General features: G+C 50.7%; 1 protein-coding gene across 1 annotated transcript in view; it reads left to right on the plus strand.

Annotated features, from left to right (window-relative positions):
• The first annotated feature begins 15482 nt into the window (after positions 1–15482).
• The window catches only part of SLC25A22 (solute carrier family 25 (mitochondrial carrier: glutamate), member 22), a 27182-nt gene continuing 23048 nt past the window's right edge, over positions 15483–19616 (plus strand). The window contains exon 1 of the mRNA XM_009700358.1: positions 15483–15502. Coding sequence (XP_009698660.1) covers positions 15483–15502 — 20 coding nt within the window. The remainder of the gene's footprint in view (positions 15503–19616) is intronic.

Consider the following 19616-nt stretch of genomic DNA (forward strand, 5'->3'; position numbering starts at 1 on the left):
TTCTGGTGGAGGTGAGCCGTGGCCGGTTTGCAGAGGCACAGGATCAGCTCATGGGAGAGAGGCTGCGGAGCTGCCGCGGAGCTTGCAAGACGTTGGTTGGCACGTGGGTGAGATTGCCAGAAGGGCGTGGGGTGATCTGACACCCGATTGTCTCTCGCCGTGGTGTGGTTACCTGGACCTGGGGCAGTGCACATTGAGGTGGTTCTGGAGCTGGAAGCAAACAGATGAGCCGTGGCAAAAGACATGGGCTGTCTGGGTGCATGTGTGTATATACGTGAGCTGGCAAACTTGCTGGTAGCCTGAAAGGACATGGGATGCAAGAGGGTTTACATGTCACGGTCAGGGACCCTGATGAGCTCCGGCAGAGCTGGCTGCTGTGGCCAACCTCCCCTCTCCCCTGATGAGGTGACTGCTCTTGAGGGGAAAGGGAACATGGTTTCCCCAGCTGGTACCAGACCTGTGGTCCTGACACCATCCATGGCCGCAGCAGAGTGCTATGCCACCTCTTGTGTGGGCTCTGCCATGGGGCCAGCAGGTTCCCACATTGGTAGCCACAGCTGGCTCCAATGGGGAGCGTGGATTGGAGCCCAGAAGTCCTTGTTCGAGCACCTCTGGAGCAGAGCAGGGTGTCTGGTTCCTGCATTGCCGAACCGTTGTTAGTCTCCCAATACAATGCGCCTGGTACGCTGCTCGCTGGCACGACAATTCGTTGCGCCTAATGCTGTTTGCCGTTCCTGCCATGCACTCTTTGGTGAGGCAGTGCTCGTTGGTAGTTAGGGCAGGGCTGTGAGGTGCGCTTCAGGGATGATTTTTTTTTTTGGTGGGGGAAACTCTCTGAAAACAGGTCTAATTCTTAAGCAGTGCAAGATGAATTGCTTTACTGAGGATGCTTGTCAGGTGAATTCTTGTGGCTACATCTGGCAGGTAGCAGCATTGCACTGCACATGCGGAGTAGCCACATAAGACATTTAATGCGCAGAGAATGACTTTCCAAGATTGACTTATTTCCATTTTTTTCCCTCTCACTCTTTTAACTTTCTTGTGCTACCCATCTCCTTCTGCTCTCTTTAGGTGAGCAGGATTGCATGTGTTTTCATTTACCTGTAGCCTCCTAAATATGTTGTCTTCCCGCTGGGAATGCCTTGCCTGCCTTGCAGCCTGCCGATTCACTCTGGGTGAGCAGGGAGCTGGTGAATGGGTTATGCCACAGACTCCCAAACTGCCAGGCGATGGTTGCAGTCCCCTTAACAATTCTTCTGCTTGTCACAGAGCACGAACGAGTTTCCCTGGAGGAGCTGCTAACCTCTTTAGAAGCAACAGGACCCATGTGGGGCTGCTGACGTGTGTTTAGCAAGGAACCATTTTGCTGTGATCTGAACAGCTTTGGCGTAAGCAAACAGCTGAGGTGGGAGGAGAGAAACGCTGTTTGTGATGCAGGAACAGGGCAGGTACGTTCACGTACCCCCACAGCAAAGGGACTGGCAGCAGCAGGGTCCTGTATCACCATTTCTGTGGCTGCGAGGCAAGGAATATTGATTAATATGACATTTAACTGGCATTTCTTCTAGTGTACTGGGAACATTAGTCAAAATCTGCCTTCAGCGGTGGGAAGTAATGAGATAAACTTCCTTCCTCGGAAAGGTCTCTACCTGCTGTTGCATAGTGTTTGGGAGGCTGGGAGATGTCCTTTTGTTATCCTGTCTGCTCTCTGTCTGGTCTCTTGTTTAAAAGGCACCTTAAATGCAGTCTTGGCTCTAGCAAGCAGCTGAGCTTGCAGCCTGTACACCAGTGTTTGCACGCCTACATGGTGGCTTCTGCTCAACGCTTCCCTGTCACCTTGCCTTGGGTGAAGCCCAGCTCCTAAGCCCAGAGGGTAACACAGGAGGGTTTGCGTCCTTTCAGACCCTGGGGTCCTGTTTCATTAACCTATGATATTTTAGCGTTGGCACCCACATTGGTGGCTGGCTCTCTTGGGGCACTGTGGCTTTGCTACAGAGGCCGGCTGTGGGGTTTGCTGGATGCATTGCTGTTCCAGCCAGGCTCGTGTAGTCCATCTTTGGACTTTTGAGTGACAGCTGTCAGTTAACATAGAACCTCATAGGGCTCTGGATTTCTAGGCAGGGCCCAGGAGCCCTTATCTCCCAGGCTTCCCTGGAGGGATTCTTGTTCTATTTTATTGTTGCAGTGAGGCTGCAGGCTGCTGCTGAGAGGGACAACCCTGCTTCTCACTCTTGCCTTTCTGTTTTTGTGCTGACACAAACATTTGTGTGTTCGCAGCTACTCATTGACCTGGGAATAGACCTGGTTCGAAATGAGCTCCTCTAGTTGCCGGGGGAAGGACGAGCTCCCTCCTTTTTGACACTAGCCTGAAGTTACTCTGGACTAGTAGTTGGGTAACCACAGCCTTTGCTGGGAAAGAGAATCATGTGGCTTAAGAGAGATGCACTTTCCAGGGACTAAAAATCCCTAATATGGTTTCCTTCATGAAAATATCTGCCAACCCACTGTCGAGACTGCATCGAGCCTGTACCAGTGTCTCTTTGTGCACGACAAACGGTATTGTACGACCCTTCCGCAGCCCTACGTCTCGCCTGGTCCCTGATTGTAGATTCTCTGAGAGGAACAGTCAGCATGATGTCTTTAAAACACCCTGGAGTTCACATGGCATAGTCCTTACTGCCAGAGAAAGGTGGTTGCTTTTCAGGCTTCCTGGGGATGGCCCTGTGTGCTGCCAAATGTGTATGGTATAGGAAGAAAATGGGAACAGAGCGGGGAAGAAAAAACCCATGCCTTTGCGTTACTCTGGCCCAGTCCCCTAGTGTTCACAGGAGCAAGCGTGTGCTTCAGCAAGCGCTCCGTGAGCACGTGTCCTTGGAGATGCAGAGAAATGCGACCGACTTCCTCCCCTCTTCTTCCTCTTCCTCTCCCTCCCTTGCGTGCCAGGAGGTGGTGGCAGTGCCTAGCAGACACCCGCAGTGTGAGCACAGCTGATGCTGAGGAGGAAGGCTCCTTGCCAGAGGTGGAAGAGGTGAGGGATCTGATTACCCCCGGGCCGGAGAGACGAGAGGTTCCTCTCTGAGCATATCTGAACCTTGCTGGGATTGTGCATCTCTTTTTCCTGCTGTCCTCTTGCTTCTCCCTGCCACAATCTGTCCCTTTCCCTTCCCATTTCTGAAGGCTCTGTTCCTGTTTTGACATGGGAGGTGGACGTGTGGTCCCTACTGGAAAGGAGCAGTGTCCCAGTCTCACAGTCCCAAAGCAGCAGGGTATCATCCCGAGGCTTGCGATGTGCTCTGGGCCACAGAGGTAGGAAGGGACAAGCCGGCTGGCTCTTTGGCGAGTGGATCCCGTATCCATTGTTGTAGATAAATAGCAAGGCTTTTTGCACGTTAACCAGGCAGCTGGACTGAGTGAGCCGTAGGGTGCAAGCCGCAGTACTCCTATGCTTCTCCTCCAAAAGCCGTGTCAAGGCAAGTACTTTCCGCTATCGCACAGCTATTATGAAAGAGTCTGGGATTGCTGCGCCCTTCTCTCCCTTTGCCCTCAGGGCACGCTGGGCTTGTTTGAATTAATGTAATTAGCACATGCCTTATTAGCTCACTAAGGCACAAAGAACTCGTGTATATTTGTAGCCAGGTTAAGCAGCCCCTATTAATTTAATAACCGTGTCCTCCTCAGTGCATGGCAACAGTTAATCGCTGGTGGTGACTCAGGATCAGCCAGTATGGAGGGAATTTGGGCAAGGTGTATATGTGTGCGGTTCTCTTTTATTGTGTTGTGTTTTTCTTAATGAGCAGAGCTGTGAAGGGAATTAGCAGCAGGCGCAGTAGACGGAAGGAGGCTTTCAGCGCAGGTTTGCTAAACAGCCAGCCCTGGATATTTCCTATGCTTTACGCTGTCTGTAGAAAAGGATCTAGAGAATAAATCAACGTGATGTAACACAGACTGGGAGGCAGAAATACACAGAAATAAGCTTTAACAACCCGCACTTGAACTCTGCTCCAATCGGGTTATGAACTAGGTACTGATAGTAATTTTGCTCCGTTGTCTACCCCATTTCCCCTCGGTGAATCCTGGGGCGGAGAAGGTGGCTGATGTTTTCTGGCACTGCTCATAACTGAGACTGCGGGAGGGCAAGGTCCTTGTGAAAGGACAAAAAGTAGTTGCAAGCAATTTCATTCTCTGTAGTGCTATGATTCTCAGTCCCTTTTGCTGGTCTGGGTCTTGCCACGCACAGAGCTTAGCTAGGTCCTGGGGGGGATTTTTGTTGTTGTTTTTTGTTTGGGTGTTTTTTTTCTTTTTTTTTTTTTTTCTTCAGAAGATGCAGGTTATGGGGCTGAATGCCAGTTTGTGCTCCACCACCCTGGAATGATGCAGCCTGCGAGTCCAGGATGGTGGCATGTGTCTGTGTTCCTGTAGTGGGATAGTAAAGTCCTGCATTGCTTTTAAAACTAGCGAGTTAAGCATTCTGGGGGCTCTTTTCAGCCAAAATCACTATGCATGCAAAAGAGGCTTCCTGCATTTCTTCTCTTCTTCCGCTTCCTGCAATAATCCCAGGTCAGGCTCTTTGCAGTGAGCATGAGCTGGAAGGAGGAGCAGGAAGAGAGAAAGCAGCTGATGTGTTTGCCCAGTTTTGGTCAGGTTTTCTGCAAACAGCTGTTGGGGTGAGATGCAGGTATACTGCCAGCTCCCCCTCCCTCTTTTTACTTTTCTCGTTTGCTATTTCTCCTCCTTGCCAAGTAAGCTTGGGCTGTCAAGGCCTGAACTGTTCCTGGTCAAGATGAGCTTGTGCAGGAGGATCATTGAGAAGATGAGGCCGTTACAGGCAGACGGGCAAGGAAGCCCCATGAAATTGGACAGGAGTGGGTATGTGCTTGTAATAATGTCCCCTCTCACTGCAGCTGGCTGGGGATCAAGTCCCCAGGCTCCAGCAGAGATGATGAGCTCTTCTGGCTTGCATCTGCTGAGGACCTGGCCCTCCTGGGAGCCACAGCAGGAAAATAAAAGTCTCTGTGAGATCTCCGTGGAGTGACAGTCTGTCTGCAGCAGGTTGGAGCAGATAAATGTGTTTCTCCTTCCTTAGAGCCTGTTCCTGGGACAGGTCAATGCTTGGATGAAGGAGCTGTGAGTGGTTAGTGGGGTGAGGAGCTGTGACGGTATACGTTGTACTGGTGGTACGGAGGAACCCATGTGCAGCTCCTAATGGGTGCATTGCAGGGTTAAAAAAAAAAAGGAAAAAGTCTGTGGGTAGAGAAGTGATTGCTGGGGTACCTCAGATGATGGCTGGAGGTGGTGATTCCCCCCACCCCCCCTTTTTCTTTGTTTCAGGGGCAGGAAAGGACAGCGCATGGCTTGGTGGGCAGGAGGCTTTCTGTGCAGGATCGGAGCAGCCCACTGGCTCAGAGCTGCAGGCTACTTGGCACACACTGAGTCAGGGAGCATTTTCCAGGCCATCTTTTTCAGCCAGTGAGGATTTGTGTTGCCCTCTCTCTTCTGTCTGTCCGTTCACTGGCTTGGGTGAGTTTGGAGATGGAAGAAGCAGCCTTGACGTGGTGGATTTTAACCCAACGGCATCGTTGGTCTTGCCTTGCGCTGCTCTGTGGGAGCATCCATGTGTCAGAGTCCCTTGCTGGCTGCTGGGCTGGAAGGGACGGAGCTTCATTTATAGCCCAGGAGTAGCTGAAGCTGGGGCTATTTCTAGCATGCATCTTGTTCAACATCTGCCTGAAGGAACACAGTATAGGGGAAACAAATTTAGATTTGTGGGGTGTTCTTTTATTTCTTCTCAAAAGAAGAAGAGTTTGTAATCCCCCCGCTTTCAAGGAGAAGAAGCCTTTTCTAGGGCTGCGTGCAGTGTTCTGAGAAAAACCATACTCATCTTGTGACATGAAGGTGGTGGTCGTCCACAACGGTCGGTCCTTGACAGAGCTGCTGCCAAACTCTCTGTGTTGTGGGCTATCATCACATCATCATTGTCCCGGAGGCTTTGAATTGCACCGTGTCCATCCTGTGCCCCTCATGCCAGCCCTGAGGCAGGACCACCAGCTCTCGGCAGGAACAGCTCTGTGGGTGTCTGGGTGTTGCTCCGATGAGGTGCTGCTGCAGTTTGGCCTGAAAAGATGCTTATTCCTCCCAGCAGGGCCACTGATACCCCTTTCTTTTAGAGGAGATCTGTCTGCTGCAAGCCAGGAGCTTTGGTTTTGTTGCTGGCGGGGAATGAATGGTCCCTTTCACACCTCAGGACCGCAGCTCAGCGCTCTGCCTCATTCCTACCAAGTGAGCTGGAATCCAACCCTTGCTTTCCCTTGGGCTTCTTCGTTGGTTGTTTTTAATTACTGCTTTGTACATGGTCATTATTTTAAATTGGAAAGAGGGAACTTTTTTCCCACTGTGCCGGTCTCTTGGCAGAGTACCCGAGTGAGGGATTTGCACCATTTAGTTTCTCAGTGGTAAGTCCTTCTAGATCAAAGGGTTGGTCTGTCTGTCACCGTCAGTTGGCTCTGCCTTTTCTTGACCACCACAGATTATTGAAGAGGAAATGCTGTATGTAAGTTCTTGTTTGTTTTCCCAGCTCTGTCTCCCATCTGCCAGAATCCAACTTCTCAGCAAAGCTGTCCTCTTTCTTGAGCTAATGCTGCATGTCTCTGAAGCTGTAATTTCATAAAAACTGGTGTGGAGAACTGATCCAAAGGAAGGTGGGTTTAAAAATAGTTAGAATCGCACCAGTTCAATGTGTGACTACGTGATTTCTCAAGTGGCACTTGGAAAGGGGCATCGCTGGCAATAAGCACCCGCTTATGTCGTCCAAAGATGTCCAAGCTGCAAATTTGCTTGTACACCAGCATGATCATATGTGGGCAATCTTACTATCTGTCAGTTAGGTTGTGCTTCTGCTGTTGGCTCTTCAGCTGCAAAATAACGTAGGCCATTATAAGCTTAATTTAAATATTAATTTAAGTTAAATATTAATTTAAATCATTTTCTCTAGAAGTTGCCACATATATATATAGCTCATTGTGTTTACATATGGATGAGTTGTTCTGTAGCGACTTCTTACAGATCCCTTGGAATTGATGCAGGGACTTGAAGGTCTCTACAGACCAGAGACTGGAGCCCACCACTATTTTCAAGCAAAACGCTGGGCCTGAATTTCTGCTCTGGCTGTGCTCTGACCTCATTGGCACCGCATCACTGAGGACTTCATGATAAGAGACGTGTGGAAAGGGGTTTTGACCCTCTGGCTCCTTCACCTTTTGGTCCATATTTCTGTAGAAGCCATGGAGAGTCAATACTGAGTTTGCTTTTGAGCATGAGTAGTTGTCCATAATTTAGAGGCTTGTTACTTGTGTTGTAAGCATTCAGAGGAATGAGAGGGGAGCAGGGCGGTAGACTGCTTGATGTGGCATTTGTGCAGAGCAGAGGTTGCTTGAGACTCATCCACTAGCCCCAGTTACCTTTTTGAGAACTCAAAGAAGAGGCAGGTTGAGATGGGAAGAGCACCAACAGCTCCCATGGGTTTCCCTTGCTCCCCTCAGTCTTGCCAGGGGTGCTGTGAGCACTTTTAGAGCAGTTTTCCCTCTCTCCTGTGAGGGAAGACACTGCAGTTACTGCCTTATGAGAGTGTTATGAGTCCTCCTACAGAGCAGGACTCTGCTATGTATTCTCAGTGAGATGACTGCAAGCTCATTTGTGCTGCTGAAACCTTCCCTCTGGTTCCTTCAGCTTGGCAGCCCCGATGTCTTGGACAGCAAGACTTGCTGTGTGAGCCCTGAATGAGTCACTTCTCCTTCTGACGGCTGTCCTCACTCATCCTGTCTTGCAGTTCAGCTGCAAAACCTCCAGGACAGGGACTGTCCTTGACTGAAAGTCTCTGCAGCCCCTAAAATAACAGGTCCCAGATCTATGTTGAGGCCTGTTGATGTGCTGCAGTGCTGATACCCAAGCCCAGCTTCAAGATGAGCGTCAACTTTCTGGCTCTTGATCCGGAGCAGTTTCCCAAGACATGCAAAGTCAAAGGGCGTATTAGATGTTTGTTCCAGGTCAGCACAGGCCTGCTACTCAGGTTTTTCCATCTACCTTGAATGCAGATGGCTTGGCTTTGAGCAGTTGCCCTTTGCAAACCTTTCTGCCCGACTGAAACGGGATGTGCTCTGGTAACTGGAGTGTGATCTGGTGTTAGGACCTATGAACTGGACTCCGCTTCCTGAGCTGTCCTAGAGTAGAGCTGAGGGGTAGGAGGCTCGTCCGGGAGAGAGATCCTGTTCATGAAAGGAGAGGCCTCCATGGGATTCCCACTATTAAGCAAACAGCTTCTGCACTAATCTAAGCAAGTTGCTGGTTCTTTGGCCTGGAGAAGCTGTCCAGGTCAGGAAGGCACCTCTCTTGCTGCTCACAGTGCCTTCTGGAGGCCTTTCTCCAAGCCTTAGCTCTCACAGAGTTGTTGGAAGATGTTTGTTGTCTTGACTTACTCCTTAAGGTTCCTCAGCAAAGCAGGTGAAGTTGCATGATGCTGTGCTGGGAGTGTCGCTTCCAGCAGGATGGAGAGCTGGAGAGTGTGAGAAAACTGGGTGTATTCCTGTTGCTCTTACTGCCCAGAGGCAGGAGGATCCCCACCTCCTTCCCTGCTCTTTTGTCCCTTTCCTTTCCAGTAATACCTGCTGCTCCACTCACTCCCATCCTTGCTTTGGAGTCGGCAGCTACGTTGGCTTTTCCAACCAAGGCCAAGGCCAAGCATGCAGAGGAACTGTTGCTAGGTGCAGTAAAGTGTCTGTCTGATGTCTTCAGCAACTCTTTTGGTTTGCATCGAGGTGGCCCCGGTGACTGACGCCAGCAGACAAATCTGGAAAAAGAGAGAGAGAGAGACAGAGCTACCTCCATCACACAGTGGGACTTTTGTCCCTGAGATGGGAGGGTTGGTTGGACTAGCTCTAAAGAAGCTCTTGAGTGCTGAGACCTCTCCCACCTTGGAAAATGGTGGAGGTGGCTGCATTTCCGAGGGCAGTTTTGTCTTCTTGACTGCCGTTGTGTGAAATGAGGTCTCTGGATTTCCTGTAATCTCACATAAATCCCAGGGGAGAGGATAGTTGCAACACTGTGCATGCAGCATCAGAATATAGGACATGGCTGTAGTGCAGGGGCGTGCAGGATTGTTCCCTGTGACACTTCCACCATCGCCCTGTTGTGGCTCCTCTCCTGTCACAACGTTATGGGTAACTACACTGGTCCGGATGCGTAAAGGATGTGCTGAGCAAGTGCCTCTGCTAAGATGTTGGACTATTTTTTTGTTTATGGCTTGTTTTTTTCCTAAGCTGGAATGTTGTCATGGGAGCAGGGTGTTCCTCAAGCTGGTTGGAAATCCTGTCTGAAGGTACAGGGCAAGTCAGTGACGGAGCTGGAATGAGAGCTCAGGAGCCTTTGCTCCTAATCAGGAGTTTTTGTCCTCCTTTTTCCCCTCTGTGGGCATCCAGGTAAATCTATACTGCCATGACCTGTGTTTGCAAAGCCAAACACCTCTATAATGTGCTCTCAGCCTGCAGACCATCCTGCACCCCCAGGGAACTTGCCTATTTCTTTGTGGCACAAGGGAGATGTTTCGAGGCCACCTTCTATCATCACAAGGTCTCGCAGCATGGAGAAGTTAAGGCTCCCCAGGCTGAGCCCAGTTTGCAAGGAGTGTGGAGGCCAGATACGGGGGCAAAGTTTGCCCGCTGTTTTGCAAGGGTGCCAGCCTGACTGTTTTTGCTGCGAATGTGCCCTGGCATTTTTGGCTGTAGATAGGAGGGCATCAGGGGACACCCATGCCCAGCAGCTGCACGATGGAAGCCGCACGAGGCAGAGGTAAGTCGTGGAGCACAGAAGGGGCTGTGGAAGCCGAGGGTTTTTGCGGGGGGCTGTCAGAAAGGAGGAGTAAGTACCCTGTGTGCTGGGGCTCAGCATGCCCACTGTCTTGCAAGCTGAATGGGCTCTGTGCCACCGAACCTGTCCCCGCAGGGGTGCGATCAGCCATTGGTGCAGGCAGGTGGCACGGCACCTCCCCGCTGGGACTTTGGCCTTTTTTCACCTGAGGCAAGGAGGGGGGACTTGCCCTGGGCTTGGCACTTTCAAAGCCCAGCGTTGTACGCTGACCACGAGGCAGGTAAGTTTGTGTCTGCAGCCCTGGGGCTTCTGCCTGGTGGGAGATTGGTACGAAGGGGCCACGCTGTCCTGCTGTACAACCGGAGAGGTGATGGTCTGTGACAGTTGGGGAACGTCCACCAGCATGTTCAAGAGCTGCTTTGTTTTATTGAGGACTAATGCCCTGCCTGGTGCTGCAAAGAAATTTATGGCAGTCCCTGCTTTTGAGAGGTTAAGGGCAAGCGAGCAGCAGAAATGAAACCACCACTGATTCCCTCCATCCTCTCTATCCCAAAATGTCCTGAGCAGGCGAGAGCCAACTCGACAGCTTCTCCCCAGGTGAGATTTCCTGGTGCTCACTCCCTTGTGTGCTCTGTGCCTGGCACGTGTCTAGAAAGCAGCTTCTCTCTGGAAATATTTGCGGTTCAGTTTGCAGTCTTTAGCAAAACTTGGCAAAGTGTCCGCACCTTCCAGTGCGTTTATGCTCTGAAGGAAGGTGGTGAGCTGATCCCAGAGGGTTTCTCCTCTCCCAACAGGTACTAGCTGCTGGTTGCTTCCCCCTTTCTCTGACTGTGACCGGTCGCTTGGCTGGGTCCTCTCTCGACACAGGGGATGAGTGGCACGGCTTTGCTCCCTCCCCTCACCCTGAGAGCCCTGCTTCTTGATGTCGGCTTCTCTGGCTGGGGCACTGAGTTTGTCTGCTCTCAAGATAAATGGAAATATGTGGAAGGGAGTCCTGTCTTCCCCTTCTGCTGTTTATTTGCAAGTCAAGGTTGTAGTTTGAATATTTGCTTTCAGTGACAGCTCCAGCATGTGCTGGCCTCTAATTCTGTATGATCTCTGCCTGACCTCTCTGCACAAATGTTTGTGCTGGCACGACAGCGGGGATGGGAGCACATGTTTGGGTGTAGGGAGAGGACGGGATCGCTTCCTTCGGCCGCGGTGCCAGCTGACGTTGGCCAAAGGTCTTCTGTCAAAACGGCAGACTGTGTGTGCTCAGATAAATCGGCATGTCCGAGAGACTGCACTCGGCTGTGGCGTGAGGCTCCTGGGGAGGGGGAGAACCTGGAAATGGGAGGACTGGTGGAGGGCAGAAGTAAAGGGCCGGCCTCTGTTGGGGGGGCTGCTGGAAAAGCTGGGAGAGCTGGTGGATTGGGAGCCCGCAGCTGGCTTGGAGGATGCCAGCGGTGGCTCTGGCAGAAGGGAGAGCAGGAGGAGAAGGAGGGTGCTGAGCTGTAGGGACCCTCGGGGTCAGACTGTGGGCAGGGCAGTGGTATCGGCGGTAGAGATGGCAACCCACAGCCATAGAGCAGTGCGATGGCAATAAACGCGATGAGCGTGGTCAAAGAGGCGTGGGTAAGCTTAACTTGTCCCTTCTCCCGTGATATCTGGGCTTGTGAAGAAGTTGGGTGCCTCTATCTTCATCCAAGCTTGCTGGTGGCACACATGGTGTGTGACGAGACTGGGTGCTCCCTCTGTGCCCCAGCCTGGGCTGTAATTCTCTGGTAAGCACTTTTCCTTCAGGTGATGAGGTGAGAACTGAAGGTTAAGAGTCCAGCCCCAGGCCCCAGACTGATCAGGAGTGCAGCAGGTCTGCAGTACCCAACGGCTGGCCATCCTGGAGAAGACCTTACTGTCTGGGTAACGCGGGTGGATGAATGTGTGTGGTGTGTGGCAAGGAACGGGGAGCGAAATAGCACCATGTTGCTAATGGCTGAGCCTGTGAGGACCAGATACATTGTGGTACCCCCCAATCTGGCTGTGCTGTTGCTCTCTGGAGCTGGATTTTGGGAGCTGGGAAGAGGAAGAGGCTGGATTGAGGAGGCTTCTGAACTATCTACGTGCGGCAACGCGAGCTTCGGGCCGTTTGCACTGCTTCTCTGCCTAGCACAAAGGCAATTCCCCGTGCTGCGGTGTGTGCGTCGCTCTGAAGCTAATTTGCTTGATCATTTTAATAAATGTAGAAGGGACATCCCAGTGTGCGGGTAATGGGGCATTAATCCATGCCTAGCTGTGTTAACAGCACTCTAGGAAGGAATTAACACCAGGTAATTCATCGCCCATGCAACTCTCGCTCTCTTAATTATGGGATGTTTGGTTTAGGACTCCCCTTCCGTGAAGGCTGCTCAGCTTCTTCAGCTTTGAGGTGGGTCTCTGGCAGCTCTCAGTTTCCCCTGCCCACCCGCTACCAGTTTCCTCCCAGCTTCTCTGCTCCTGCCGTGCAGGTTCCCAGTTCCAGCAGCGCCGTGGTCGGCCTGACCATGGAGTTTAACCATGCAAAGACTTTCGGAGGCATCAGCTCCTTTTCAGTGCCGCTGGCTTGTCTGCTGCCCTGATGCAGGTGCTGATGGAAGGTTTCCTGGGAAGATGCCAGCCCTGTTCCCTGACTCTACTCCCATGGGAAGCCCTGGAGCTACAACGCTGCTTGGCTGCAGAAGCTTTGCTTCCCTGCTTCTGTTTGCATTTTTTGGCTCCCGAGAGTACCATATTCCTGGGGAGATGTACTTAGGTCTTTACTTAATCTTTTTCCTTTCTAGATTAGATGTATAATGTTATTCTGGATTTATTTTTTAAATATCCTATAAAATTACTGACATTCTCTTCCCAGCCTGTGTTTCCCCTCTTCTCAGACTGCAGCAGCTATTTTCCTGCCCTGGGAGAGACTGAGGTCCAGCTCTCTGCAGGAATTCGATGGTCGGGGCACTGGAGGCTTCATCCTTCACCATCTTTTAAGGGACTCGAGTTCTGTAGGTTAGAGCTAAGTGCCTAGCTAGAGTTTGGGTTTGTTTTGCAAACGGTCATTCGCTGGAGCTCTGTTTAAACAAACAGAGCTCAAATAAGCTTTCCACTTCAGTGCATTAAAATCCCTTAATGCATTAAAATCCCCTGGCCACGGTCGTTCAGGCCTCTGCTGTGCTAGGCGCTGTATAAACAGTTATCAAGTGCTGGTGTCTGCTGTAAAATGATCACATCGTTTGCTTCCCCTTGCTCGTCCGCACGTTGAGTAGCTTTTGTTAGGGGAGATGATACTTAGTCCTGACATTTGCTGGCTGTACAGCCAGCACCAAGGAGACCTGTAACTTTGTCCAGTTTTAAACTCAGGAAGATGGTTTTTACCCTTTTCTGCTGTGCAGCTGCAGCAGGAGCATCTTTTCCTAGGTAGGAAGCAGCAGCAGTTTTCCAACTGGGGAGAGCCCTGCAGTTACCAGGCAGGTAGAGAGCTGAAACCAAAAATCATAAGAAAAATAAGGAGGAGAGCGCTAAACCCAGCTGTCCCAAGTCCCTCTTGGTGCGGTAGCATCTTCTTCCACTGCCCATCACCTACTTGTGTTGGCAGGTGAGAAACACATACATTTGTGTCCTCTTGATCTCTCACTCTTTCGGCTACCTGTCAGGGGTGAATATTAGGAGCCTTGCTGTCTTCTCTTGGCATTGCGCTTTGCGATGGATGCCTGGCCTCCTAGATGTCCCTTTGCAGGGAAGGGAACAGTAGGGACAACAAGGGGGGAGTTTACCAGAGCTTGGAGCGGGGTCTCGGGACCACTCGGTACGTATATTTTGTCAGAGCTGCTGCCTCAATAAACGCAAATATCCTATTGAGGGTATAAAGTTATCAAGGGAGTGTTCATGGTTCTGGGCTTGTTTGTGCCAGGGTTACGGGCTTTCAGCAACTGGTTTCCCTATGTTTTTATCTTTTGATCTTCTTCTGGTTAAATTGATAGGGAATTAGATTAACCTGAAACAAAGCACTCTTGTGGACATGTGTAGGAAAGCACACGCAGTGAAGGGTGTAAGCAATTTTCACTTGAAAAGTGCAGATTAGCTGATCTGGCGATTTTTAAGGTCTGCCTTCCGCGGATTAGTTGAGATCAGGTAAACTGTCCAGAGAGGGATCACGGAAGGGATGGAAGGTGTCATAGCGTAGTGGGTGAGGTTCATGTGCAGTGTTTTGGAGAGGAGCCCCTTTCCTCAGCGAGCTCCTTGTGCTGGTGTCTCGTGGCTTTGGCCAAGTGTGGGACTCCAGAAAAGGCAATTTTAGTCTCATGTCATCCATGTGTGGGCCTTTGCAAGTGCTTTCATGCTGCCTTGTCCTTGGCACTTGATGTAACAGGGAGGGGAGCAGGTCGGTGCTGAACTGTGCATAATCTCAGCCCCTCTCCTTCCCGTACCATCACCATCACTGTACCAGCACCATCACCAGCTCTTTACACTTTCAGGGATCTTTTATTCTCAGGAATGCCTGTTTGTATCTCCAGAGCAGAAGTGTCAGCCTGAAAGCCACCTTGTTGGATGTGAGATTCTGTGTGGCTTAGGAAATCTCCAATTAAGGGGGCAAATTTCATTCCAGAGGCAAAGGGCACAGATATCTCCTCGGTTTCTGGCTCACCACCCAGGTGGTAGCTGGAAGGGGAGAGGGAGGAGAATGGCTGAGTGCTGATGGGATGCCCGATGAAAGCATGGGACACCTGATTCCCAGGTTGGAGGTGAGGAGGAGACAAGGACACCTTCAGAAAGCTGAAGGTTGTGGCTGCTTCTGAAATTTTCTCCGGCATCCAGATTTCTTTGTGTGGCAACTTCTACCAGCTCTCGTTAAACAGTAGCAGTTAGGAGCCTTAGAGAACCATTTCCTGCAGACTTGGAGCTTCAGTGCTGTGCTGGTAGGCCCTGAGTTCAAAGGAGTGGTCCAAAGGGGCAAAGTTACATCAGTAGCTTGGGGAGGGAGAGGCACTACTTACAAGTCAACGTTTGTACAAGACTGAGCGTGGACTGCCCATTTGAGCTGGGAAGCAGAGGAAGGATTGTAACCACTGGAGGAGCAGGTTTTTGAAGGCTGTCCTTTAGAAACAGCACGTGTGTGTTGGTGGGAAGCACCGAAGGGGTCTTGCGATGGCATGTGATTGTGTTGGCATGGCTGGGTGGATCTGCAGAGAGTTGGAGATCTACATGGCGTGGTGTAGAACGCTCCCTTGGAGTTCGAGAGAGCTGTGGTGGGCGCTGCTGTCCTGGATGCTGGGCAGAGCTCATGTACTGCCTGGCTGCTGCCCTTCCTCACACGGTGCTGGAGCCTGACAGCTCTGGCAGCTCTTCCCTCCATATGTGCTTGTATATTTATATACATTTTATAAGGCTCATCTGGAGCTCAGTTGCCTCTCTGAGGAGACCAGGTCCTCCCTTAAGTGACTTATTCCTCGGCTGGCCAGTAGGTCCTGAGCTTCAGGAAGAGTGTAAGTGTCTCAACTTTGTCTCCTTGGTGTCTTTCTCTCCTTTCCCAGGAAGAAACTGAAGTGAAAAAGAAGTGACTGGAAAAGAAATTAAGGAACGATTTGAAGGAACAGATTCATTTCTTAACAAGATCAAGTTTGAATTAAATGGCTGATAAACAGATCAGGTAACATTCTTAAAACATTTTTGAGTTATTGGTTGTGCTTTAGATTTTTCTTTGGAAGTCTGTCAAACTTAATCCCTTTTGTGATACAGGAGGTTGGAGGAAATCACCTGATCATCTCCTCTGTCCTTAAACAGTTCTGATTCCTTCTGTGCTCCTTTCTTACCTGCTGTTTTTTCCAACCTTCTCTTGTTTTCTATCTTTGCCATGTTGTCATGTCTGCTTTCTTCAGTTCTTTTTTCTTACTGCCTTTTTCTTTCTGCCCTCTGCTTTTTACCCTGCACGAGTCTGTTCCTTTTTGCTTCCTCTTTCAAAGGTCAGCTTGACCTGCTGACTTCAGCTTGCTGACATCAAGGGAGCAAAGCCAACTCCTCGACCAGTCGAGGATGCAGTGCTTGTAATTACAAAGTCCACGTTGATGCAGCCTTATGCCCTTCTTCTAAAGCCAGTCAATGCCTGAGTGATTGCAGGAACGTGCAATACCAAGAATAATTAGTGACACTTAAGTGCACAGCAGGAACTTAAGAGCGTTGGTCCTGGCATACGCAAAGGCTGGATTTGAGTCCTCCCTGGAGATGAATTGGGATGCGTTTTCTGGAAAGATACGGTTGTACCTTTATCTTCCTAAGAGCTGGGTCAGATGGATCTGCACAGTCCTGCACGTGGATTGAACTTTCTCCTTCATGTGGAGTTGCCCCAGATAAATAACTTCTACATGCTATGGGATTTCTGTGGGGTGTTTTGTTGTCCTCTTCTAACATCTGCTTTTCCAGGTTACCAGCTCAGGACAGGAGGGGTCAGTGGGTGAATGAAACCTGGTGACAGAGGGCCAGGACTTGGCAGTGCCTGAATGCTACAGGCAAGGGGTCTGCCCCTTCTTAGCATATGCCATGATTAGGATATCTTCTGCATGCCTGCCTTCTGCAAATGAAAAAAGTTCTGAGCTGTGCTGATAACAGGACAGCATTGTGGAGTGTTTATGTGCTTAGATTTACCCGTCATCGGTTACCCAATTTGGAGAGCACTTGGCACTCTTCCCTTACACCCATGAAGGCCACGCTGAGATTCACCGCAGCGGAGCCTGGCGGGTGTATGCCCCTGGTAGCCTCAGCAGAGTAAAAAGGACCTGATATCTGTGGCCACTTGAAGCTTGATATTTTGAAGGAAGGGGAGACACGTCCTCCAAGATCTCCCCCAGCCCCTCTGACATGCTCTTGGCAACGTGAACAGGAGTTTGCTGGCTACAGGGACTAGTTACAAGGGCTGAGGATGAGCTCTAGGAGAACCAGGATACCTTTCTATCCCTTCTTGTGTTAAACTGAACAAATGGCTTTATTTGTATGCTAGCCTGTGGTGTCCCCGTTTCACTGAGCCCTGTGCACGTAGGTAGTGAGAGGCAGTAGCTGTGCAGAAGCTAAATATGGCAGAGAGACCAGGCACAGTGGATTCTCATCCCATGAGGGAACAGAGAGCACTGAGGTGAAAAGTGTGATGATGTAGTCACAAGGGAAAAAGCTTTTGATTCAGGTGCAATGCCCTCTGTCTCAGGTTTTTCTCTGTGCCCCAGATCCCTCACCTCTCCCGCTTTGGTCACTGCTCCCATCTCTGTGACCACAAGTCTGCAGCGGTCACAGGCAGCCAAGCCAAGGACATCTATTTAAGCTTGGAGGATTTACCGAACCCCTATTCCCTTGCAGCGTGCATCTGTCGTCCCTTAGCAAAATGAGATTGATACCAAAAGACTAAAATCCACAGCAGCGGTTTGCTGCAAGGTGAGATCAAGGGTGATGCATTTTTGCAGCAGTGCACGTGGAACTTGATCTCAGCTTCTCACTGGATACTGCCGTGTGGTCCATCTGTACTACTTCCCTCTGGAATGTGCATGGGGTGATCTGCGATGGTTGGATTCAGGTGCGATGGGAGTGTTGAGCAAGGGTTTCTCACCCACAAACAGAATGAGAGGCTCTCCGCAGCCCACGTCGCCCAATTTTTTGGCTTGCCCAGGCACATCAGGCGATTCCGCTTTATTGCTGGGGTCTGTGCTGAAATTGGGGAATCTTTTGCACTTACAGTGCCAGCAGGCAAGATGTTTGCCACGTATCTATGTCTCACTCCCACTTGATATAAACCCTGTGATGATTTCACTGTTGGAACAGGTTGAGAGAGGCAAGTGTCTGCCTGCCCTGGGTGTTTCCGGGACACTTAGAGAAGCGATGACAGTGCTGGGGCTGGAAAGGGACACTGGTTGTGCCTTGCAGTCTGAGACCTGCCAGCAGTGACTTCAGAGCTGAATTTGGGGAGGCTGGTGTGATCTTGTCTTGAAACACCCTCCTTCCCAGTTGTGCCTTCATCTTGACACGCTCTTAGCTGGTCTCTAATGTCCTCTTTCAGTGTGACTATGGGTTAAATAAGGAAAGAGCCATCATGTGAAGCTCACTGTTTGAAATTTTCCCATGTCCTAAGAACGAGTTGAGCGTAGGAGTTTGCAGGCAAATCTATTCCCTTCTCAGACTGTGGTGCAAAGATCCCCGAGGCAACAGAGTCTCGAGCTGGTGAAATCTTGCCGCCTGGCCCTGTGCTGAGCTCATGCGCTGATTTGGGCCTGCCTTCCTAACGTACTGTACTTGATTTAATCTCGGTCAGCACCGTTTTATTCGGGGATGTGGGCTAAGCTCAGATCTGTCTGTCTGTCCTTGGCACCTCTTCTTCCAGCTGTGCCAGCCCTGGGGCTGCGCGTGTGTGTTGTATCGGTGCAGGTGTTGAGGAGGAAGGAGCTCTGGCTGCAAGAGAGCTGAGGCTGAAAGTTTCCTGGAGTGTCAAGGTCTTGCTTAGCACTTGTGGGCAAAGACTTTTTTTTTTTCTTTTCCCCCCACCCCTCCTTTGTCTGCTTCCCTCAGAGAGACCTCAAGTTGAAACCCTGAATTTCCATATCCTGCCTTTTCCTCAAGCCTGATGCTGAGAGGGAACTCTTTCAGCATGGCTGTTTATTGATCATCTCTGCAATTGCCCCTCCATGCAAAGTGCTCTGTGATGCTGCCGGGGCGGTTGAAACGTGTTTGCAGAGCTTCACCCCACCATGCCATGGCCAGCATCACTGCTGCTTCCAGTGGGTAATGCAGTCTGTGCCCTCATCCGGAGCATTGTGTCACCGTCACAATAGGCAGCGTGCCTGTTCCTACTGTGGGAGGACTCAGCCTCGTTTGCTCAGACAGCTGCAATCTAGAACTGCTGTCAGCTCTCAGTTTAATATCCAACACAACCTGTATTCAGGGAGCCATATCCTGTGCTTTATTGGAGGGAGCTCGCTCAAACAGGCTTTCTTTGTCTCTGTATGTAGTGGTTTATCGAGCATATAAGTGCTGGACATTTTTTGTAATTGAATTTGCTGGGAACCCATGTTTAGCTGATCTAGCTTTCACTCAGCGCCACTTGCAGGAATTCCCTGTGGGAACACAAAGGCGAGTAGAAAAAGCCCCGCATTTTGGAAGAGCATGCAGCCAACCAGGTTTTAATTTCCCCGAGAGGTATGAGCTCACGTCTCCGCATCTGCGGCCGTGCAGGCTGCCAGTCCGGTGGTTTTGCCGGGCTGTTGGTTTGTGTGTGTTCCCCTCGCCCCAGGGCGATGAGTCTGGAAACAGTTTCCTGGAGCTGCAGCCGTCTGCTGCTCAGCTGCCAGCTGGGTGCTGCTTCTGCTGGGCTCGTTCCCACATGATGGTAGGAGCTGACGTGTCACGAACCCCTCATTAGATGCGTATCTAATTGCGGTGCTGAAAAGCATTTGCCAGTAAACCTGCTGGCTTAGATGCCATCAGGCCCTAACTGAAGTCTATCCGCGTGGCAGTACTCTGTCTTTTCTCTTCTAGGGATAACAGAAACCTTTGAATCTGGGGGAACGGGGTTTTTCCTTGCTCTTAGCGATGTGTGGCTTAGCTGTTTGGCTCTACTCTGCTCATCAGTGGTTTGTCCTGATGCTGTGTGCTGCTTTCCCCTCCTCACCTGTACGCACAGCAAGGGCCAAACTTTGCCTTGAGGCAGGGCTCCCTTCGTGCTGGGGGGGCACAGCCTTGTCGCACAGCGATGTGTTAACTCTAGTCATGCAAAAGAGCTCCATTCTTTC

Source organism: Cariama cristata, unplaced genomic scaffold (genome assembly GCF_000690535.1).
Source record: "Cariama cristata isolate BGI_N322 unplaced genomic scaffold, ASM69053v1 scaffold11395, whole genome shotgun sequence".
In the NCBI taxonomy this organism is placed as follows: domain Eukaryota; kingdom Metazoa; phylum Chordata; class Aves; order Cariamiformes; family Cariamidae; genus Cariama; species Cariama cristata.